At 45.2% G+C, this 17715-nt stretch overlaps 1 protein-coding gene across 2 annotated transcripts in view; it reads left to right on the top strand.

Annotated features, from left to right (window-relative positions):
* Positions 1 to 16586, top strand: part of LOC126327459 (uncharacterized) — a 55322-nt gene extending 38736 nt beyond the window's left edge. For both annotated transcript variants that reach the window (XM_049995889.1, XM_049995890.1), the window contains exon 2: positions 12186 to 16586. In XM_049995889.1, coding sequence (XP_049851846.1) covers positions 12242 to 15094 — 2853 coding nt within the window. In that variant the 5' untranslated portion in view covers positions 12186 to 12241 and the 3' untranslated portion in view covers positions 15095 to 16586. The remainder of the gene's footprint in view (positions 1 to 12185) is intronic.
* Positions 16587 to 17715: the final 1129 nt, after the last annotated feature.

Genomic DNA, 17715 nt, shown 5'->3' with positions numbered 1-17715 from the left:
GTCGGCATGGCATACTTGATATTTTCACGACAGCAAAACTTTCATAACGTCCGCATTGAACGCGAAGGATTTCGTAGTTAGTCGGGCTACACTCACGTTGCATTTTCTGCAGTATTTTCACAACTGCCTAATTCTGTACATCACGAGTGGCAGTTTAAGGTGAATATGCCCCTTTAAAAGCATTCTTTGAAACTACAGTTCCATGAGACCGCGTTGAGCAGTGAATGGCTACAAACCACTGCAGAAGGGCAAGTTGGTGCAGTGTTTTTCCTCGCGGCTATCGATGTGAGCTGCTACTTTCTCCAGGGGCAAGACAATCAGTTCGTTACTTTCTATGAGCTTTAGTACGAAAAACGTGTTGCATAATTGCGTCACTAATTTCTCACCTTGGAAGGAGTTACTAGTGCACTTCGTCGCATTTCCCAATCTAATTCCCTCAGCATCACCCGACTTAATGAGACTACATTCCATTATCCTCGCTTTGCTTTTCTTGATCATCCATTCTGCTCAACTGCTCTTCCAAGTCCTTTGCTGTCTCTGACAGAATTACAATGTCATCGGTAAAACTCAGTTTTATTTCTTCTCAATGGACTTTAATAAGTACGAATTTTTCTTTAGTTTCCTTTACTGCTTGCTCAATATACAGATTGAATAATATTGGAGGGAGGCTACAATCCTGTCTCACTCCATTCCCAACCATTGCATCCCATTCTTGCTGTTTGGTCCATTCAACCCAAGCCAACCAATTGCATCCTTTTCATGCCCCTTGACTCCTGTAACTGCCATCTGGTTTGTGCACAAATTGTAAATAGCCTTTCGCTCGCTGTATTTTACCCCTGCCATCTTCAGAATTTGAAAGAATATTCCAGTCACCATTGTCAAGCTTCCTCTAAGTCTACAAATGCTAGAAACGTAGGTTTCCTCGTTCTTAATCATTCTTCTAAGATAAGTCGTAAGGTAAGTATTGACTCAGGTATTCCAATATTTCTACGGAATCCAAACTGATCTTCCCCGAGGTCGGCTTCTACCAGTTTTTCTATTGGTCTGTAAAGAATTGGTGTTGGTACACTCCTGGAAATGGAAAAAAGAACACATTGACAGCCGTGTGTCAGACCCACCATACTTGCTCCGGACACTGCGAGAGGGCTGTACAAGCAATGATCACACGCACGGCACAGCGGACACACCAGGAACCGCGGTGTTGGCCGTCGAATGGCTCTAGCTGCGCAGCATTTGTGCACCGCCGCCGTCAGTGTCAGCCAGTTTGCCTTGGCATACGGAGCTCCATCGCAGTCTTTTAACACTGGTAGCATGCCGCGACAGCGTGGACGTGAACCGTATGTGCAGCTGACGGACTTTGAGCGAGGGCGTATAGTGGGCATGCGGGAGGCCGGGTGGACGTACCGCCGAATTGCTCAACACGTGGGGCGTGAGGTCTCCACAGTACATCGATGTTGTCGCCAGTGGTCGGCGGAAGGTGCACGTGCCCGTCGACCTGGGACCGGACCGCAGCGACGCACGGATGCACGCCAAGACCTTAGGATCCTACGCAGTGCCGTAGGGGACCGCGCCGCCACTTCCCAGCAAATTAGGGACACTGTTGCTCCTGGGGTATCGGCGAGGACCATTCGCAACCCCCTCCATGAAGCTGGGCTACGGTCCCGCACACCGTTAGGCCGTCTTCCTCTCACGCCCCAACATCGTGCAGCCCGCCTCCAGTGTTGTCGCGACAGGCGGGACGAATGGAGACGTGTCGTCTTCAGCGATGAGTCTCTTCTGCCTTGGTGCCAATGATGGTCGTATGCGTGTTTGGCGCCGTGCAGGTGCTCACCACAATTAGGACTGCATACAACCGAGGCACACAGGGCCAACACCCGGCATCATGGTGTGGGGAGCGATCTCCTACACTGGCCGTACACCTCTGGTGATCGTCGAGGGGACACTGAATAGTGCACGGTACATCCAAACCAACATCGAACCCATCGTTCTACCATTCCTAGACCGGCAAGGGAACTTGCTGTTCCAACAGGACAACGCACATCCGCATGTATCCCGTGCCACCCAACGTGCTCTAGAAGGTGTAAGTCAACTACCCTGGCCAGCAAGATCTCCGGATCTGTCCCCCATTGAGCATGTTTGGGAGTGGATGAAGCGTCGTCTCACGCGGTCTGCACATCCAGCACGAACGCTGGTCCAACTGAGGCGCCAGGTGGAAATGGCATGGCAAGTCGTTCCATAGGACTACATCGAGCATCTCTACGATCGTCTCCATGGGAGAACAGCAGCCTGCATTGCTGCGAAAGGTGGATATACACTGTACTAGTGCCGACATTGTGCATGCTCTGTTGCCTGTGTGTATGTGCCTGTGGTTCTGTCAGTGTGATCATGTGATGTATCTGACCCCAGGAATGTGTCAATAAAGTTTCCCCTTCCTGGGACAATGAATTCACGGTGTTCTTATTTCAATTTCCAGGAGTGTATTTTGCAGCTGTGACTTATTAAACTGGTAGTTCGGTAATTTTCACATCCGTCAACACCTGCTTTCTTTGGGATTGGAATTAATATATTCTTCTTGAAGTCTGAGTGTTTCATCTGTCTCATACATTTTGCTCACTAGGTGGTAGAGTTTTGTCAGAACTGGCTCTCCCAAGGCCGTCAATAGTTCTAATAAAATGTTGTCTACTCCTGGGGCCTTGCTTAGACTCAGGTCTTTCAGTGCTCTGAAACTTTTCACGCAGTGTCATATCTCCCATTTGATCTTCATCTACGTTCTTCCATTTCCATAATATTGTCCTCAAGTGCATCGTCCTTGTACAGACCCTCTATCTACTCTTTCCACCTTCCTGCTTTCCCTTCTCTGCTTAGAACAGCGTTTCCATCTGAGCTCTTGATATTCATACAAACGGCTCTTTTCTCCAAAGGTCTCTTCAGTGTTCCTGTAGGCAGTATCTATCTTAACAGTAGTGTGATAAGCCTGTACATCGTTAAATTTGTGCAAGCTATGCCTGCTTAGCCATTTTGCATTTCCTGTCCATCTAATTTTTTTAGACATTGGTATTCCTTTTACCTGCGTCTTTTACTGCATTTTTATATTTTCTCATTTCATCAATTAAATTAAATCTTTTTTTCTGTTACCCAAGGATTTCTACTAGCCCTCGTCTTTTTACCTACTTCAGCCTCTGCTTAATTCACTTCTTCATCCCTTAGAGCTACCCATTCCTCTCTTACTGTATTTCTTTCCCCCATTCCTGTCAATTGTTCCGTTATGCTCTCCCTGAGAATCAACAACCTGTGGTGCTGTCACTTTATCCAGGTCCCATCTCCTTAAATCCCACCTTTTTGCAGTTTCTTCAGGATTATCTAAAGTTCATAACTAATAGATCGTGGTCAGTCCACATCTGCCCCTGGAAATGTCTTAAAACTTAAAACCTGGTTCCTAAATCTGTCTTACCGTTATATAATCTAATACCTTGTAGAATCTCCAGGATTCTTCCATGTATGCAACCTTCTTTTGTGATTCTTGAACCAGGTGTTAGCGATGATTGTTACGCTCTGTGCAAAATTCTATCAGACGGCTTCCTCTTCAATTTCTTACCCCCAATACATATTCACCTACTATATTTCCTTCTCTCCCTTTTCCTACACTCGAATTCCAGTCACCCAAGACTATCAAATTTTCGTCTCCCTTAATAGTTAATTGAAATTTTGTCTCGAAACGAGAAGTACTGAACACCAGTCCTTCACAGATGCACCTAATGTTTCTTGAACGGTGTTGCGTACATCGACCCAGATGATATCCCTGAACATTTTCTTCTGCACCTTGATGTAGCCTGTTGTGGGGCGCCGGGTAGAAAATTTTGTCCATTATTGCCATTCTCAACACAGGCTCTTTAACTACACTGCTTGCAACCAGATAGTGATAAGCAAAACTGGTCTGTAATTAAAGTTCACTGTGCCTACTCTGAGGGAGAAATAGTTATTGATCATTGAAATTCATTACGATTAGGATTTAGTTTTATGTCTCGGATTTATAGTAAATGCAGTATACTACAACAATCTTCAGTATATTCTGAAAACGATAAAGCGTAAAGTTCCAGACAGTTATTTAACCAGGCAATGCTACTATCAGCTATTGTATTACCAAAGCTGTTCAGTCTATTGCCCAGATCCTGTTATCCTTGGATAACGAAACTGTTCAATAATCGTTATCGATGTAAATGTTCGAAGTGAATGTTCGCCAAAATTTGATGTTAACACTCATCATATACCACGCTAGTAATGGTAGGTCTGTCCTATGGCGACACATGAAAATACGACATACGCAAACTGAGAATAAATCACTGAGATCGTTCTGCAATTAACACTTTACTCCAATGCAAACTCACTGTTACGTGCGTACCGAGTTAGTAATACGGCATCCGAGGCTCTTCCTTGCAAGTGCACAGACGCGATGCTGCTTCCAACACAGTGTGTGCGCTGATACGAATGTAGAAGGGAACTGGGACGTGACGCTTGCTCGCAGCTCCCTTATACAGCCACGGTGCAGACTGCCGAAAGCGTAGCCATCATTTGCCTTCCTGACTAGCCGCTGGGGTTAGAACACTTAGTTACAAAATAATTAATTGCTGCATTCGCTGATGTCCACTGAAGCTCTGTTTAACTGTGCTGTCAGCACACACTTAAGTATCTGTAATAAAATTCTGATGCGGCTAGGTTAAATACTTTTGGTGAGAGAATTATTGTAGTTCCACTGCATGCAATCGGTGAGTTCTGAACTTGCCCATTGGAGAGACGCTACAGCTATAGTTTTACAGCTACGTTTTGGAGACTTCTCAAATCTTTGTTGTAGCGTATCTCCATTCCACCTAAATCTAAACATTATGCTATTATCTAATCACTAACTTAACCTTTCTCGCTTCCGTACTTTTAGGACACTAAAACAGATCATGAATTTCAACCAAAATATTACTTCGTGAGATCCAGCATGCTGTTTCCATTAAAGTGGAAAAAGGAATCCGAATATATATTTCGAAGTTTCTAGTTCCTTCCTGTTGCACCGATTTTAACGTAAAGTGTCCAAATTCCAAAATTCTTAGTTACCAAACTGAAACTTAAATTATTATTATTATTATTATTATTAGTAGTAGTAGTAGTAGTAGTAGTAGTAGTAGTAGTAGTAGTATTTTAGATTATTCCCATTTAAGAGAGCGTTTGAACTTGAATTCCTTTATGATTATTGTTTGTTTTTTCTGATCCCAAATTTTCATGTGTTCACTGTGTTGTTTCTTTAGCTCCGCTGTCCATTTGCATCCTGGTATCTTCTGTGTTGTGGTGTCCAATTTTTTTGTTGGTGTTCCTGAATTCAGTTCTATTTTCTGCATCGTTTGCTGTTGTGTGCTTGTCTGAGGTCCTCTTCAACTTCTTTTACCCATTTTGTTTTTCCCCTGCCTGAGTTGATGACTTTAAGAATTCGCTTTGAAAGTCTGTTTTCATTCACCTTGTGGATATGTCCGTAGAACTGCATTCTTTTCCTTATTGTATCCGTAATCTTGTCTGTGTATCTATATAATTCTGATGTTGGTCTCTTCTTCCAGATTCCTTCCTCTTGTACCGGGCAAAAAATTTTCCTGCGAATTTTCCTTCTCCTTTCTCCTTTCTTCTTTCTTTATTTCTTTGATTTTAGTTTGCCCACCTATTTGTGTTGGTTCAGATGCATACAGTGCCTCCGGAAGTACGACAGTGATGTAGTGTTTCAATTTTGAGTTAATGGATATGGACTTTTTGTTATAGTTCCACGTGAGTTTATATGCTTTCTGTAGTTTCTTTATTCTTTCCTCATTGGCCTTTAGGTTGATCCCTGATGGCTGGATTTCTCCCAGGTACTTAAAATGTGGTACTTGTAAGATCTTCCCATGGGTTGTCACAATAGGCAATTTGTCTTGTGGCACATTATTATTATTATTATTATTATTATCAATTATTATTATTATTATAGTATCACTCCTGACATGCTATTGACTTTAGAAGAAATACAGATGATAAACGGGTATTCATTGGGTAAATATATTATACTATAACTGACATGTTATATTTTCACGAAATTTGGGTTCATAGATCGTGAGATCAGCACCCAGAACCACCACCTCTGGCCGTAATAACGGCCTTGGTACCATTGGGCATGGAGTCAGAGCTTGGATGCTGTGTACAGATCATTTACATTAAGGTATCCTTGTGCACTACCCAGCTTGTCCTCGAATTGAGAGGGCCGTTCTTTTTGGCACGTACTCGAGCGACCATTTTTCGTTTGCTATCCACTTGCTGACTCGAACCCCATCCGTTCGCACGCCTAAATGGTGGCTTCCTAAGGCTCATTGGCAGCTTTACTCCCCTCTGTCGACTTCCGAAGAACGAGATTTCCCTAGTTGGGATGACCAAGTAGAATATACCACAAACAGTTATCCTTACAGCTGCAAAACGTTCCATTCCTCGCATTTCATTACCACGCCATGTCTGCGTCCCTTGATGGACTGAGGCATACTGCAATAAAATTGGTTTTTAATCGCCATCCTACGCAGGCAAACTGCATTCATTATAAGCAGATGCGTGCAAAGTGTCGTCGCGTTTTTTGGTATAGCAAAAGAACTGGATTTCATTCACTAGCTCTTTTAACAATTTCACACCTTCCTGTGTCGTGGGCAAACCTCCAACGGCTCTGTGGAACAAACATTCATTTACCAATTTCCGGGCTGACAGTAGCTAACTGTCATTGTGGACCATATTACTATCTCAAACACCTTGGTCCAACATCTAGTGGAAGTTTCGAGCTTTTGCCACTACCACCCTGCTTTCCTTCATCGGAATCAAGTGCAGGAGGCTCGGACGATACCATTCCCTTCCTTGAATCTTGCCACAAGGCCGCCTTCACTACCATGGAGCTCGACCATGCTCTCAGTTCATCCCGATTCTCCGCGCATGGGCCGGACGCCATCTACATTCAGATGTCGCAGCACCTATCTCTTGCAGACAAGCACTTTTTGCTTATCACATACAATTGCATCTGGGCACGGGCCACATTTCTTGGACGCTGGCGTGAAGCCACAGTCATACCCATACCAAAGCTCGGTAAGGTCAAAACCGTCTAGCTACCGGCCCATCTCTTATCAGCTGCGTTTGCAAGGTGATGGAAAACTATTAATGCCCAGCTGGTGTGGTGGTTAGTCTCCCCATTTAGTAACGAATGCACAGTGTGCACTTCGAGCCCGGCATTCTGGAGTTGACCATCTCGTTAATTTGTAAACCCATATCATGAACGGTTTTCTGTCGAAATCCAAAACTGTGGCAGTGTTTTTCGATTTGGAGGAGGCCCATGATACCTGTTGGAGAAAGAGTATCCTCCTTACTCTTTATACACGTGACTTCCGTGGCCGCCTGCCCTGTTTTCTTCGGGCATTTTTAAAAGATGGAGTTTCCAAGGTGCATGTTTCTCCTGCCATGTCGGACACCTTTATCCAGGAAAATTGTGTGCGTCAGGGTTCCGTCCTGAATGTCGTAGTCTTTGCAATCGCCATTAACCCTATAATGGCTTGTCTCCCGCTGGCCATCACAGACTAAATTTTAGTTGACGATTTCGCCATTAATTGCAGTCCTCCACGGACATTTCCCACTGAGCGGCTTCTTCAGCGCTGTCTTTATCTTCGTTACTCCTGCAGCCCCGACAACGACTTGGCTTTTCCACTGACAAAACCGTCTATATGAATTTCTGGCGGTGTAAATAGTTTCTCCCACCATCTCTCTATCTTGGGCCTGTTGCCCTTCTGTTCCTTGCAACTACAAAATTCCTATGGCTCACGCTCGATAGGAAACTGTCTTCTCACGTGTCTTAACATGGCAGCCCACTGTACGCGCTTCCTTAATGTCCTGTATGTCCTCAATCCTTGTCCGTTCAAATTCGACTATGGTTGCTTTCTTTATGTCTGCATGTCCATCCTTCTTATGTCGTCTCAATATCCACCGTCGTGACATCCGTTTCGCTACTAGTGCATTTTACACTATCCCAGTTTAGTGTGTGTATGCTGAAGCTGCTGTATTACCACTCTCCTACCACCGTGACTTTCTCCTCAGCAGGTATGCATGACGTTCGTCTACTATGCGTGGCAACCCGTCATACGGCTCCTTTTTCAATGATCACCTTAATCGCTAGTATTGGGAGCGTCCCTCTTATCTATTACCTCCTGGAGTCGTCCTTCAGCACTTGATCCCACGGCTTAACTTCACACTACCTGCGACTTTCCCGGTGGGTGTGAACCCTTCAACACCTTGGCTTCGTGAAGCGGCACATGAAACCTTGGCCTTCATTTGCTTCCTAAGGACACTATTACAGCCTCTATCATCACCTTCAATTTCACGACCTTCGCACATAACATCGCTGTAATAACTTTGTATACGTTGATGGCTCTCGGTCTGACCGTTTGGGGGCGGGTGTGTCTTTCTCATTGGCGCTATTGTCCTTAGAAATTGGCTTCCGGCACTCTCTTCAGTATTTGCAGCCGAGCTCTTCGCCCTTTATCAGGCCACTGGCCACAGAGTACATTCGGCGACACTCGCTTTTTGTGTCGTCCGGTCACTCAGTGTCCTTCGAAGTTCATGTGCGCTGTACACCTCCATCCGTTAGTACAACGGGTCTGGGAATAGCTCACTCTTGCTGGAACCACTATCATGTTTCTGTGGGTTCTTGGTCATGTCATCGGCCAGGAAAGATAGCTGTTGACGCTGCTGCCAGGCTGCAGTCCTCGTACCTCTGGCCGCGAGTACATACATATTCCCTCTGATCTGTGTTGCCGACACTCGGGAGGTGGTAGTGGTGTCCCTTTTTCATTGAACCTGCCGTCGGAAGGCAGTCATCTTAACTACGCTGCTTATTGGGCCTTGCCTTTTTAGCCATCGTCATTTGATAAGTGGCGCGGCCCGACCACTTCGTACACACTGTGCCAGAGTTTTAACTGTCCGCCACTTCCTGACGGATTGCCAATTTTTTAACCATTTACGTTCCTGCTTCAGTTTACCGTATGAGTTATCAGCCGTTTTAGCAAATGACGCGAGGTCTGTCGACCGCGTTTTGCTATTTATCCACCAAATATGGTGAAGGCCATTTAATTTTTAGATTGGGACTTGGGTTTCTTTATGGTCTTTTTTCAGCCCTTTTTCCATGTTCCTGTTTTCAGCTGTTTTGTCAGTTGGGACTGACGTATAGTTGTGTAATTCCGTTTGCGTGTTATATAGTTCTTACGCGCGTATGACCGCAATTGTATTTTGCCCCTAAAGTAAAACGAACAAAACGCCCGAGTCACGTCTGTTTTGTCCCTAAAGCTCCCGCTCTATGCCTGGTAGAAGCGCTTGCAGGGGGCTACCATTAATTCAGTCTTCAGACTCAGTGGAAAGACAACTAAGAGAAATAATAATAGCAACTTAACATCCTAACAAATGAGACAGAATGTGCTGTAGGGTTAGAGTAACAAAAACCATATGAGCTCTTTCGTGGAATTATTACAGAGTGTTTACTATGAAGCAGACGAACGTGATGGATAAAGCCGCTGTGCTTCGGTGCTGTCTTTCGAAACTAAGAACGCATTTTCATCGTGCGAGTAGTGGTCGTTCGTCCATAGTCAGGAACGAACAGGTAACTGACGTTTGGCGACATGAAAACTGAGTTCAATATTTACTGTCGAACACTTTCATTACGGTACCACAACGTTTTCGATGGGTTTCGATGCTCATTTCTGAGAACCGCGGACTTAGACGTTGGACGTTTCTGGTCACTAAGGATGAAGTCCTGGTGAATGGAATGGTGGACGCTGAAGGCGCGAGGCTCCTATAATAAAGCGGAGGCAAAACGTCGTTTGTAAAGTGATAACACCTCGCTCAAGAGAGCAAAAGTTGCACGACAAACTGTTAGCCAGAAACGTAAGGGCAAATTTTTTTAATGAACTTCACAAATTTATAGTTATGGAACGTAACATTTATGGAACGTTGAAAAAAATTTTGCTCGCTAAGGCGCGGAGAACTCACAAGAACCATTAAGACTGGCGAACGGTCTAGACTAGCAAAATAGTAGTTTGAAAAGTTCTCGGACACACTCTAACAAATGTAAGAATTTCTAATGAATACAGCTGAATCTTACTTACAGTGAACCACTCAACATTTGTGATACATGCTTTTATCTAGGAAAAATAAGTCAAAGGTGTAGTTGCAAGAATTTGGTGATGGATTAGCATCCGATCTCTCAGTAATGAAATCAGTGTCCTGCACCTAACTTGCCGCTGAGTCAGTGTCTGGGTGGCACTGAGTATTAGTCAAAGACTTTTCAGCGTCATTATCACAAGGCTGTTACTCCCTTTTCTAAAGATTGTGTGGCTGATGCGGACCACACACACTTAATTTGCTGTACTGAACTTTCCACCTCACTGCTGCACCCGTTTCCGTTAGGACTGTGGCTGTGAAAACTGCCATGGGCTATGTTCATAAAATAACTGTATTTATTCAAAATAGCCTTCCCGGATTCGGTATACAGCTGAAATACTTCCAAGTGATTAGAAACACTGTACTTTTCAACTGCATGTAGTACTTCAGTAATATTTACGTGAGCGTCCTTAATGCGCGATAGTCTCTGGGTGGGTTTAAGCATCGTGCAAGAGCCTACCTCTCGCTAGTTGCGTTGTATTCTTCCAATTCTCTCACAAAGTTACATATAACCTGATATTGCCTCGCTGCTCCACCATTTCTTAGTCACTCAACTTCAGATTCGAGGACAGGCGCCTGTGCTAGTTCTCAGATCTTCTGCGTGGCTGTTGCTGAAACATGGATCGTAAGGCTACAACTATTGACGAGGTATCATTTAAGGTCGAAATTTCACTCAAGCGGTCGTAACGAAATTCCTATGCACTGTGTACACCCCACATGCTCGGTTATTTTCGTCATATACTCATCTCTCTCAATTTCGTTTCTTTGCATACACGGTTCCCTATAGTACCGTGAGTGTTACTTGGTTTGAAGACGTGATTTTACAACACACTTTCTAGCATTGTCCTTTGTCAGTGTTTACCATGTACTCATTTCTTCGTTCGTTTAGCAGCTCATCTAATTATCAGCACTCTTGTGTACAACCTTATGTCAAACGATTCGATTCTTTTTGCGTTTTTACAGCAGTCCTACATTCGCTCCCGTTCAATGCTGTGCTCCAGACGTATATTTTCGATTCTTTTTCTTGCCAGTTGATTCTTTTACATTAGTGGAAGTTCTCCAGCGCGCAAAGTCTTTCCCTTTGTTAGTCTTCTATTATGCTTGCTTCATCCAGTTTCTTCAAAGAGCAGATAACTTCCTAGTTCAATATGTAGTCCCCAAATTTGATGATTACCGGTATCTCATATGTTCTGTTACTGACAGGTATTTATTTGGTTTATTCTCTCTTCATTGGACAAGTTACCGTAATTCTTCCCCATTTTTGAGTGATGAAAAAATTTGTAAACTACCGTGGCTGTAGGTTTTATTATGCAAAGTGCCATTATAGCACGATATATTTCACATTACTGGCCTCTCCCGGCCTTCGACTACTTACAAATTTCTAGCGCTGGTGATGTCACACCGAACGTCGAAAACCTGTGTCGCTCTGTGGCATACTGGAGCGCGTGCGTGCACACGCAAAAATAGCCGTCACTGCTGTACATAGAGATCTGAAAATGTCATTAAAGTAATGGATGGATGGGGATGGATGGATGGAGTGCGTAATATGGTGCAGTAAAGGACTTCTGCTTAACTAACAATTGGTTCCATCATTTAGAAGTTACGTTAAGGCTGTAGACCCAAAAGTGAAGAAACATCCCTAGTCGCCGAGGACAATAATGTCCCAACAATGTAATCATTGATATCGTTTCACCTAAATAATAATTCCAATCCTAAACACTCGTTTTATCAAAACACCTTACGGATACGGATGTTGTGAAGGAGGTTAAGTAATTCTTAGTAAAGCCCCTATAATTTCTCTTGTTTATTACCTAGCTTCCACTTCACACTTCAGTTTCCTTGAATAGCGTAGTATAACTTCCTTCATATCTTACATACTATTCTGAAGGAAATGTGCTGAACAACGTGCTATACAAAACGGTTATTACAAGCAGTAAATTTAATTGCAGGAGCAAATAGCTGCCAGTGTCCAGTGGCGGTGTGAACATCCACCGTCGTTCTGCCTATGGAGTCCGACGCAGAAGAAGCAGCAGCAGCTCGGGCGCCGCAACCCGCGGCAGAAGAGCATATCGCTGGGGTCTCTGGAGGGGAAGTGCAGAGCCAAAAGAGACGCCGCAGACGTCGGCAACGGAGGAGGGCCTCGCAGCCGGAAGGACAGACTACGTATGCAGAAGCGCCTGCTTCCAGCGTAAGACTGTCTTCTCCTTCTGCTGGATATGCCGAGTTCACCACTCATGGTGAGAACATCCAGAGTGTCGTGCATGCACCAAACTCGTACCAACCTGGCTTCAGCATATCTACCTCTGACGTGAATAACCAGGCGCTGCGGCAAATCGACCTTGGGCGAAGTACGTCGCAGTTGGAAAGCTCGCAGGACATTCCACCACCATCTCAGTCCCGAGACGCAGGTGCCGCGCAGCAACTCAGCCGTTCAGCAAAGAAGCGTCGCAAGCGACAGGCACGGAAAAACTCACTTCGTGGACTGACCACGGAACTGAACAAGGGTTGTTCGAACCCTGAGACAGGTGACGCAGGCAAAACTAATACCGAAGGGCTTAATGGAAAGCCTGTGAGGGGCGACGAAGGAGAAACAGATAAAGGCCCTGGTGGTAGCACGTCACCGACACAGCAGCCTCTTGAGGCCGATGGTCAACCACGTACAGCAGCACAAAGTGGCAGCATCTCGTCGGAACTGCAGGCTCTGAAGGGCGACGAAAGTGAAACACATACAGAAGGGCCTAGTGGCAGCGTTTCCACAGAGCAGCCTGCAGTTAGCGGAGGAGGAGAAACGCGTACAGGCCTGCCACATAGGTCTCAGCTGGGTGTTTGGCACGGGCGTCACGATGTCTCCCCTCTTCTGAGCGCACTGAGCCCAAGCACAAGCTACCTGTCGACCTTTCCCAGTATACAGGAAACAAGCAAACGTATCCGCTTCGGGACAAGTCCCCGTACTACCTCTCAGTCAAAGTATCAGGGCAGACGCCAGAAGGATATTAACTCTTCACCTGATGATGTACAGCAGAAAGAACTTCCAGGAGTCCGGGAAGATACGCAGAGTGTAGAAGTCAATCCTAGCGAGTGCTCCAATTCAACAGAATTGATAGGTTCACGCAGTAAAGATGAGGCTAGTGGTAACGGTAGCGATGAATCAGATTCACCCGCCACAGGATCTTTCAGGTCTTCTGTCGACCTAAATGACGTGTTCGAGGACAATTTACGAGATATTAAACTGGAGAGGGACAGGGAAGACTACATCTTGACTGTGGTTCGCAACCTTTCGTTAATGGCATCTGCCCTGATCGGCCAACTAACTCAATCGATCAGAGAAATTTTCGGCGATCAGGTAGATGATCAAGGAGATGGACCGCCTGATGGAATATTCGTTGATCTCGTAATCGATGACGGAGCCGGGCTGCCTAATGGAATTTTCGGTAATGACGTAGTTAATGGAGCAGAACCTTTTAATGGAATTTTCGGTGGCCCAATAGTTGAATTAGGACAACCTAATGACATTTTAGGTCATCTGGTAGCTCCTGATGGAGCAGGACAGCCGAATGGCATTTTCGGTCATCCGATAGCGCCTGATCAAGGAGCAGGACCGCCTAATGGCATTTTCGGTCCTGCAGTTGTTCCTGATGGAGCAGGACCGCCTAATGGCATTTTCGGTCCTGCAGTTGTTCCTGATGGAGCAGGACCGCCTAATGGCATTTTCGGTCCTGCAGTTGTTCCTGATGGAGCAGGACCGCCTAATGGAATTCCGCATTTGGGGCCTGGAGAAATCCAAGTTCCTCCGTATAACTTTACCCATGAGCGTCGGTTGCAAAGCTTAAGAATCTATTTGTACGAGACCTGTTCAGACTTTTCCGCGCAAGAGACATTTGCGGAGATGGTGGTCGAAGGACAGCAGGCACCAGCAGCAGTCGAAGAGCTTGCTGAACAGTTGTTTGCTTCGGCAGTCTCGGACGAACAGTCTGAACCGGCGATTCAGAGTGCACAAGAGGGGGCCGTGGAGGATCCAACTTACCAAGGATACTCACTATGGAATTTGCCACTGGAGCAGCAACACACTGCGTCGTTTGAAGCAGACGCCAGTAGCAGTAAAACCACCCAAGGGGAGGAGGTTGTACAGACCTCTAAGCAGCCGTGTTCCACTGAGAGTGAAATCGAAGAGACGTCCCCTCAAAGACTACTACTCCGTAGATTTGAATCAGATATCATAGCTCTAGCATCTATTCGCCTGTATAAAATGAGGGCTACCTGCAGACTGTTGTTAAACGGCCTCGCGTCTCTGTTGAACATAATCAGCCTGGCGCTGGAGGCCTACAGAGCGGTACATCAACTCATCGGGCGTGTGATCCATTCTCAGTACGCTGCCATAAACGGTGTCGTCGGTTTGGTCACCGACGCTGCTACTGCGACGTCAGAGCTCCTGCACAATGCATTGTGTGACGCTGAGAGAGCACTGCGTTGTCACTTCAATTTCTCGTTGGCCCTTAAGGAAATGGACAGGTTGCTCACCATTCTTCAACAGGAGTATCCGTCCGCCGATGAGATCGCAGACAGGCCTACCCTTATCGAAAGTTTGTTGACTCTCCTGGAACGGAATTCCGCCATTATTAATTTGGAGTGGCTAAAGACCGAAGATGCTGCTACTGGATCTGCAAGTGCTGTTGCGTCGACGTCCCAAGATGAGGGCGCTGCTGCAGAGAATGGAGCAAGTCCCCTCGAGACACCGTCGGATGGTTTCGAATCTATTCTGTTAGCTAGTCGCTCGGCTGTAGAGGCTGTGGAAGCAGCGATGATGCCTCTGGACGTGATGTACGTTGCTGAACACGAAGATACAGATAACGGTGAATAAGAAATAAGGACTGGGTACCAACTGTCATCCGGCAAACAAGCAGGTGCGTAGGGAGAAAAATTGCAACACCATTTACCCCCATAAAATTGATTCATTCAGGAAACAAGGATGTGCCTTCAGTTGACAAGTCCAATTACAGGACAACGGAAATAAATTTCACGTACGCATCTATTAAGATTCAGACGTAATTGTAAAGCAAAAAATTATACAAAACTTTTGTCTTGCATTTTTGTTACTATATTCACATCAGTAACGTATTTAAAACAAAACAAATGTGAGTTTTCTTTGCAGTGCGACGACATAAGACTGTAGGGTAATAGGCTGTAGCAACTCAGCTGACCCACAAATGACAGTCCTACCCCATAAGTCTCGTGCAGTTTGTAGCGTTAATTCACGAACCTCGTGCAGTGCACTTATTAAATGACTGTTAACACAAATGAAGATTTCGAATGCTGTGGTTTCGTCGACTGCGTACCTTTGAGATTTGCACAGAGTAGAAAAAAGCATGGGAAAACGTTGTGCATGAGAACACTGGCTTTCATTAGAATAGAGCGTATCGGTCGGCATCATTTTTTTATCTTGGGCTCCACGAGAACTGAAGGCGACAGCTGACAAACTGCTCTTATCTAAAGCTACTTCATCAGCTCTGAGTACGGGAATAAGAGATTAATTTACCTGACAGTCAGCGTAGTTTTTGTAATCCCAGAATGGCTTCTTAGACCTTGTTCTTCTAAGGCACACTGCGGGTGTATTTCATCCGACCAACCTGATGGGGCTTTCTGTGTTTTCTCCGTATCACACACTGCTGGGAAAATGTTAGTAACATGGGGAGATGGCATCGATTTTGATCCGATGACGACATAGGCCACTTGGGCTATAGATAATGTACTGATAATAGTTTCAAAGTCATCCGCCAGCAATAGCGTAGTGGTAAAGCAACCAGGGCGCCATCAGTGTCTACCCTTTAATACGGAACGCTCGCAGTCAGAAGGTATGTGGTGGAAGAGTGAAGCAAGCACGCAGGCAGCTATGCCACAGAGGCACACTTGAGCTTCCTGCAACCAACTCAACTAATTTGAGAGGGGTCAAATTTTCGCACCTGTAGATGCTGTGGATATCCGTGCAGCACGGACGCAAGTACGAGTCTTTGTACAGTAGGGGCAGCAGCGGCAGATCTTACAGCTACGACAGCACTGATAAGGACTCGTGAGCCCAGTTGGGTCAAAACGGATTTGAACCGGTGGGACTACATGTACACACGCTTTTAGCTCGTCTTCCACGCCACACTGACGTGCACAGCTCTATCGGTACCGTCACCGGTTCACCTGCAAGAGGAAATGGCGCGCCACGGTCGACAGCTATGAAAGGTGATTCACTCTGAACGCAAATTACGTCCCTTCGCTCTTAACGACGTAGACCTGGTGAACGTTGTCTCGTAGAGCGTATCATTCCAAAACATACTAGACCCACCAAAGGCCTTATGGTTTGGGTTGCGATAAGCTACATTTCTCGTTCTACTTGGGTTTTTCCCACTCCAGTGACCTTCAATTGTGACGTGGATACCAAATTAGTGTCTCTTTCGGTAACAAGTTGTTGGTATCTCTATCAACGCTTTCCAGCTGGAGGTTCTTCGTTTGTAGTCGAGTGGTTGACATTTTACTTGATCGCTCAACCACTGTAGTCTGTTGTACTCTGGTCAATTATTTATGCTCCTTTTAAGTGTCCTCCATTTTGTGTTATTGCGGTGTTCATTTTAGCTCTTTACCTCTTGGCGTTCCCTCCCTCTGGGTGCAGAGGGTACGCTTGTACTGTATAGGCCTTTTACAAGTATGTCTGTTTCGAACAGGGGACTGATGACCTTGATGTTTAGCCCCCATCAAACCCCAAAACCAACCAAGCAACTTAAGTGTTTCTGGATAGGACGCTGAAAAGCGCTCAACACTTGAAGAATGTTGTTAGATCCGTTGTTCTGCCGTTCTTGAAGCAGAAAAGTGAAGAGTTGTTCCAACAGAATAACATTGGCTCACAAAATGCCCGTGAAACTCAGCGTGTTCTGCAAGATGTGCACCAACTTCATACCCAGCATAATCTACGCACTTGCCTCCAACCGAGAACGTGAGGGATATGACGGGACGAAAAGTGACGCGTTGTAGATAACAGCAGAAACCTGTTACAGAACTACGCAAAAACTGTCGAGAAGTATTGGCAAAAACTATCCTAAGACAGTATTAATCATCTATAGGACCCACGGGAGCGCTGTCCATGAAGGCTGCACTGTGTACATGTGCACTCCAGTACAGGTCGATACCCGGTATATTAGAACGATTTGTTCTATTAATATTTTAACATGCCGTCATCTACTTCATATTCAATGTTGTAACGATAAATCTTAAGTGAATTGGAAACTTCAAAAAGGGTTCCTAACTCATTTTGGGGCAGTGCACATGGCAAATTCTTAAGTGTCTTTAACACATCAAGGCTTCAACATTTACAATTCATAATTTCAGGTTGCTAACCAGTACATTTTAGTGATTCAATAATTTCTGTCATAATAATGTGAAGCTGTGATTATTTTCAAGCAATAAAAATTACAAAAATTAAAAAAATTACCCATCCTCCTG

Source organism: Schistocerca gregaria, chromosome 2, assembly GCF_023897955.1.
Source record: "Schistocerca gregaria isolate iqSchGreg1 chromosome 2, iqSchGreg1.2, whole genome shotgun sequence".
Lineage (NCBI taxonomy): Eukaryota > Metazoa > Arthropoda > Insecta > Orthoptera > Acrididae > Schistocerca > Schistocerca gregaria.
This window is presented reverse-complemented; position numbering and strand designations above follow the sequence as displayed.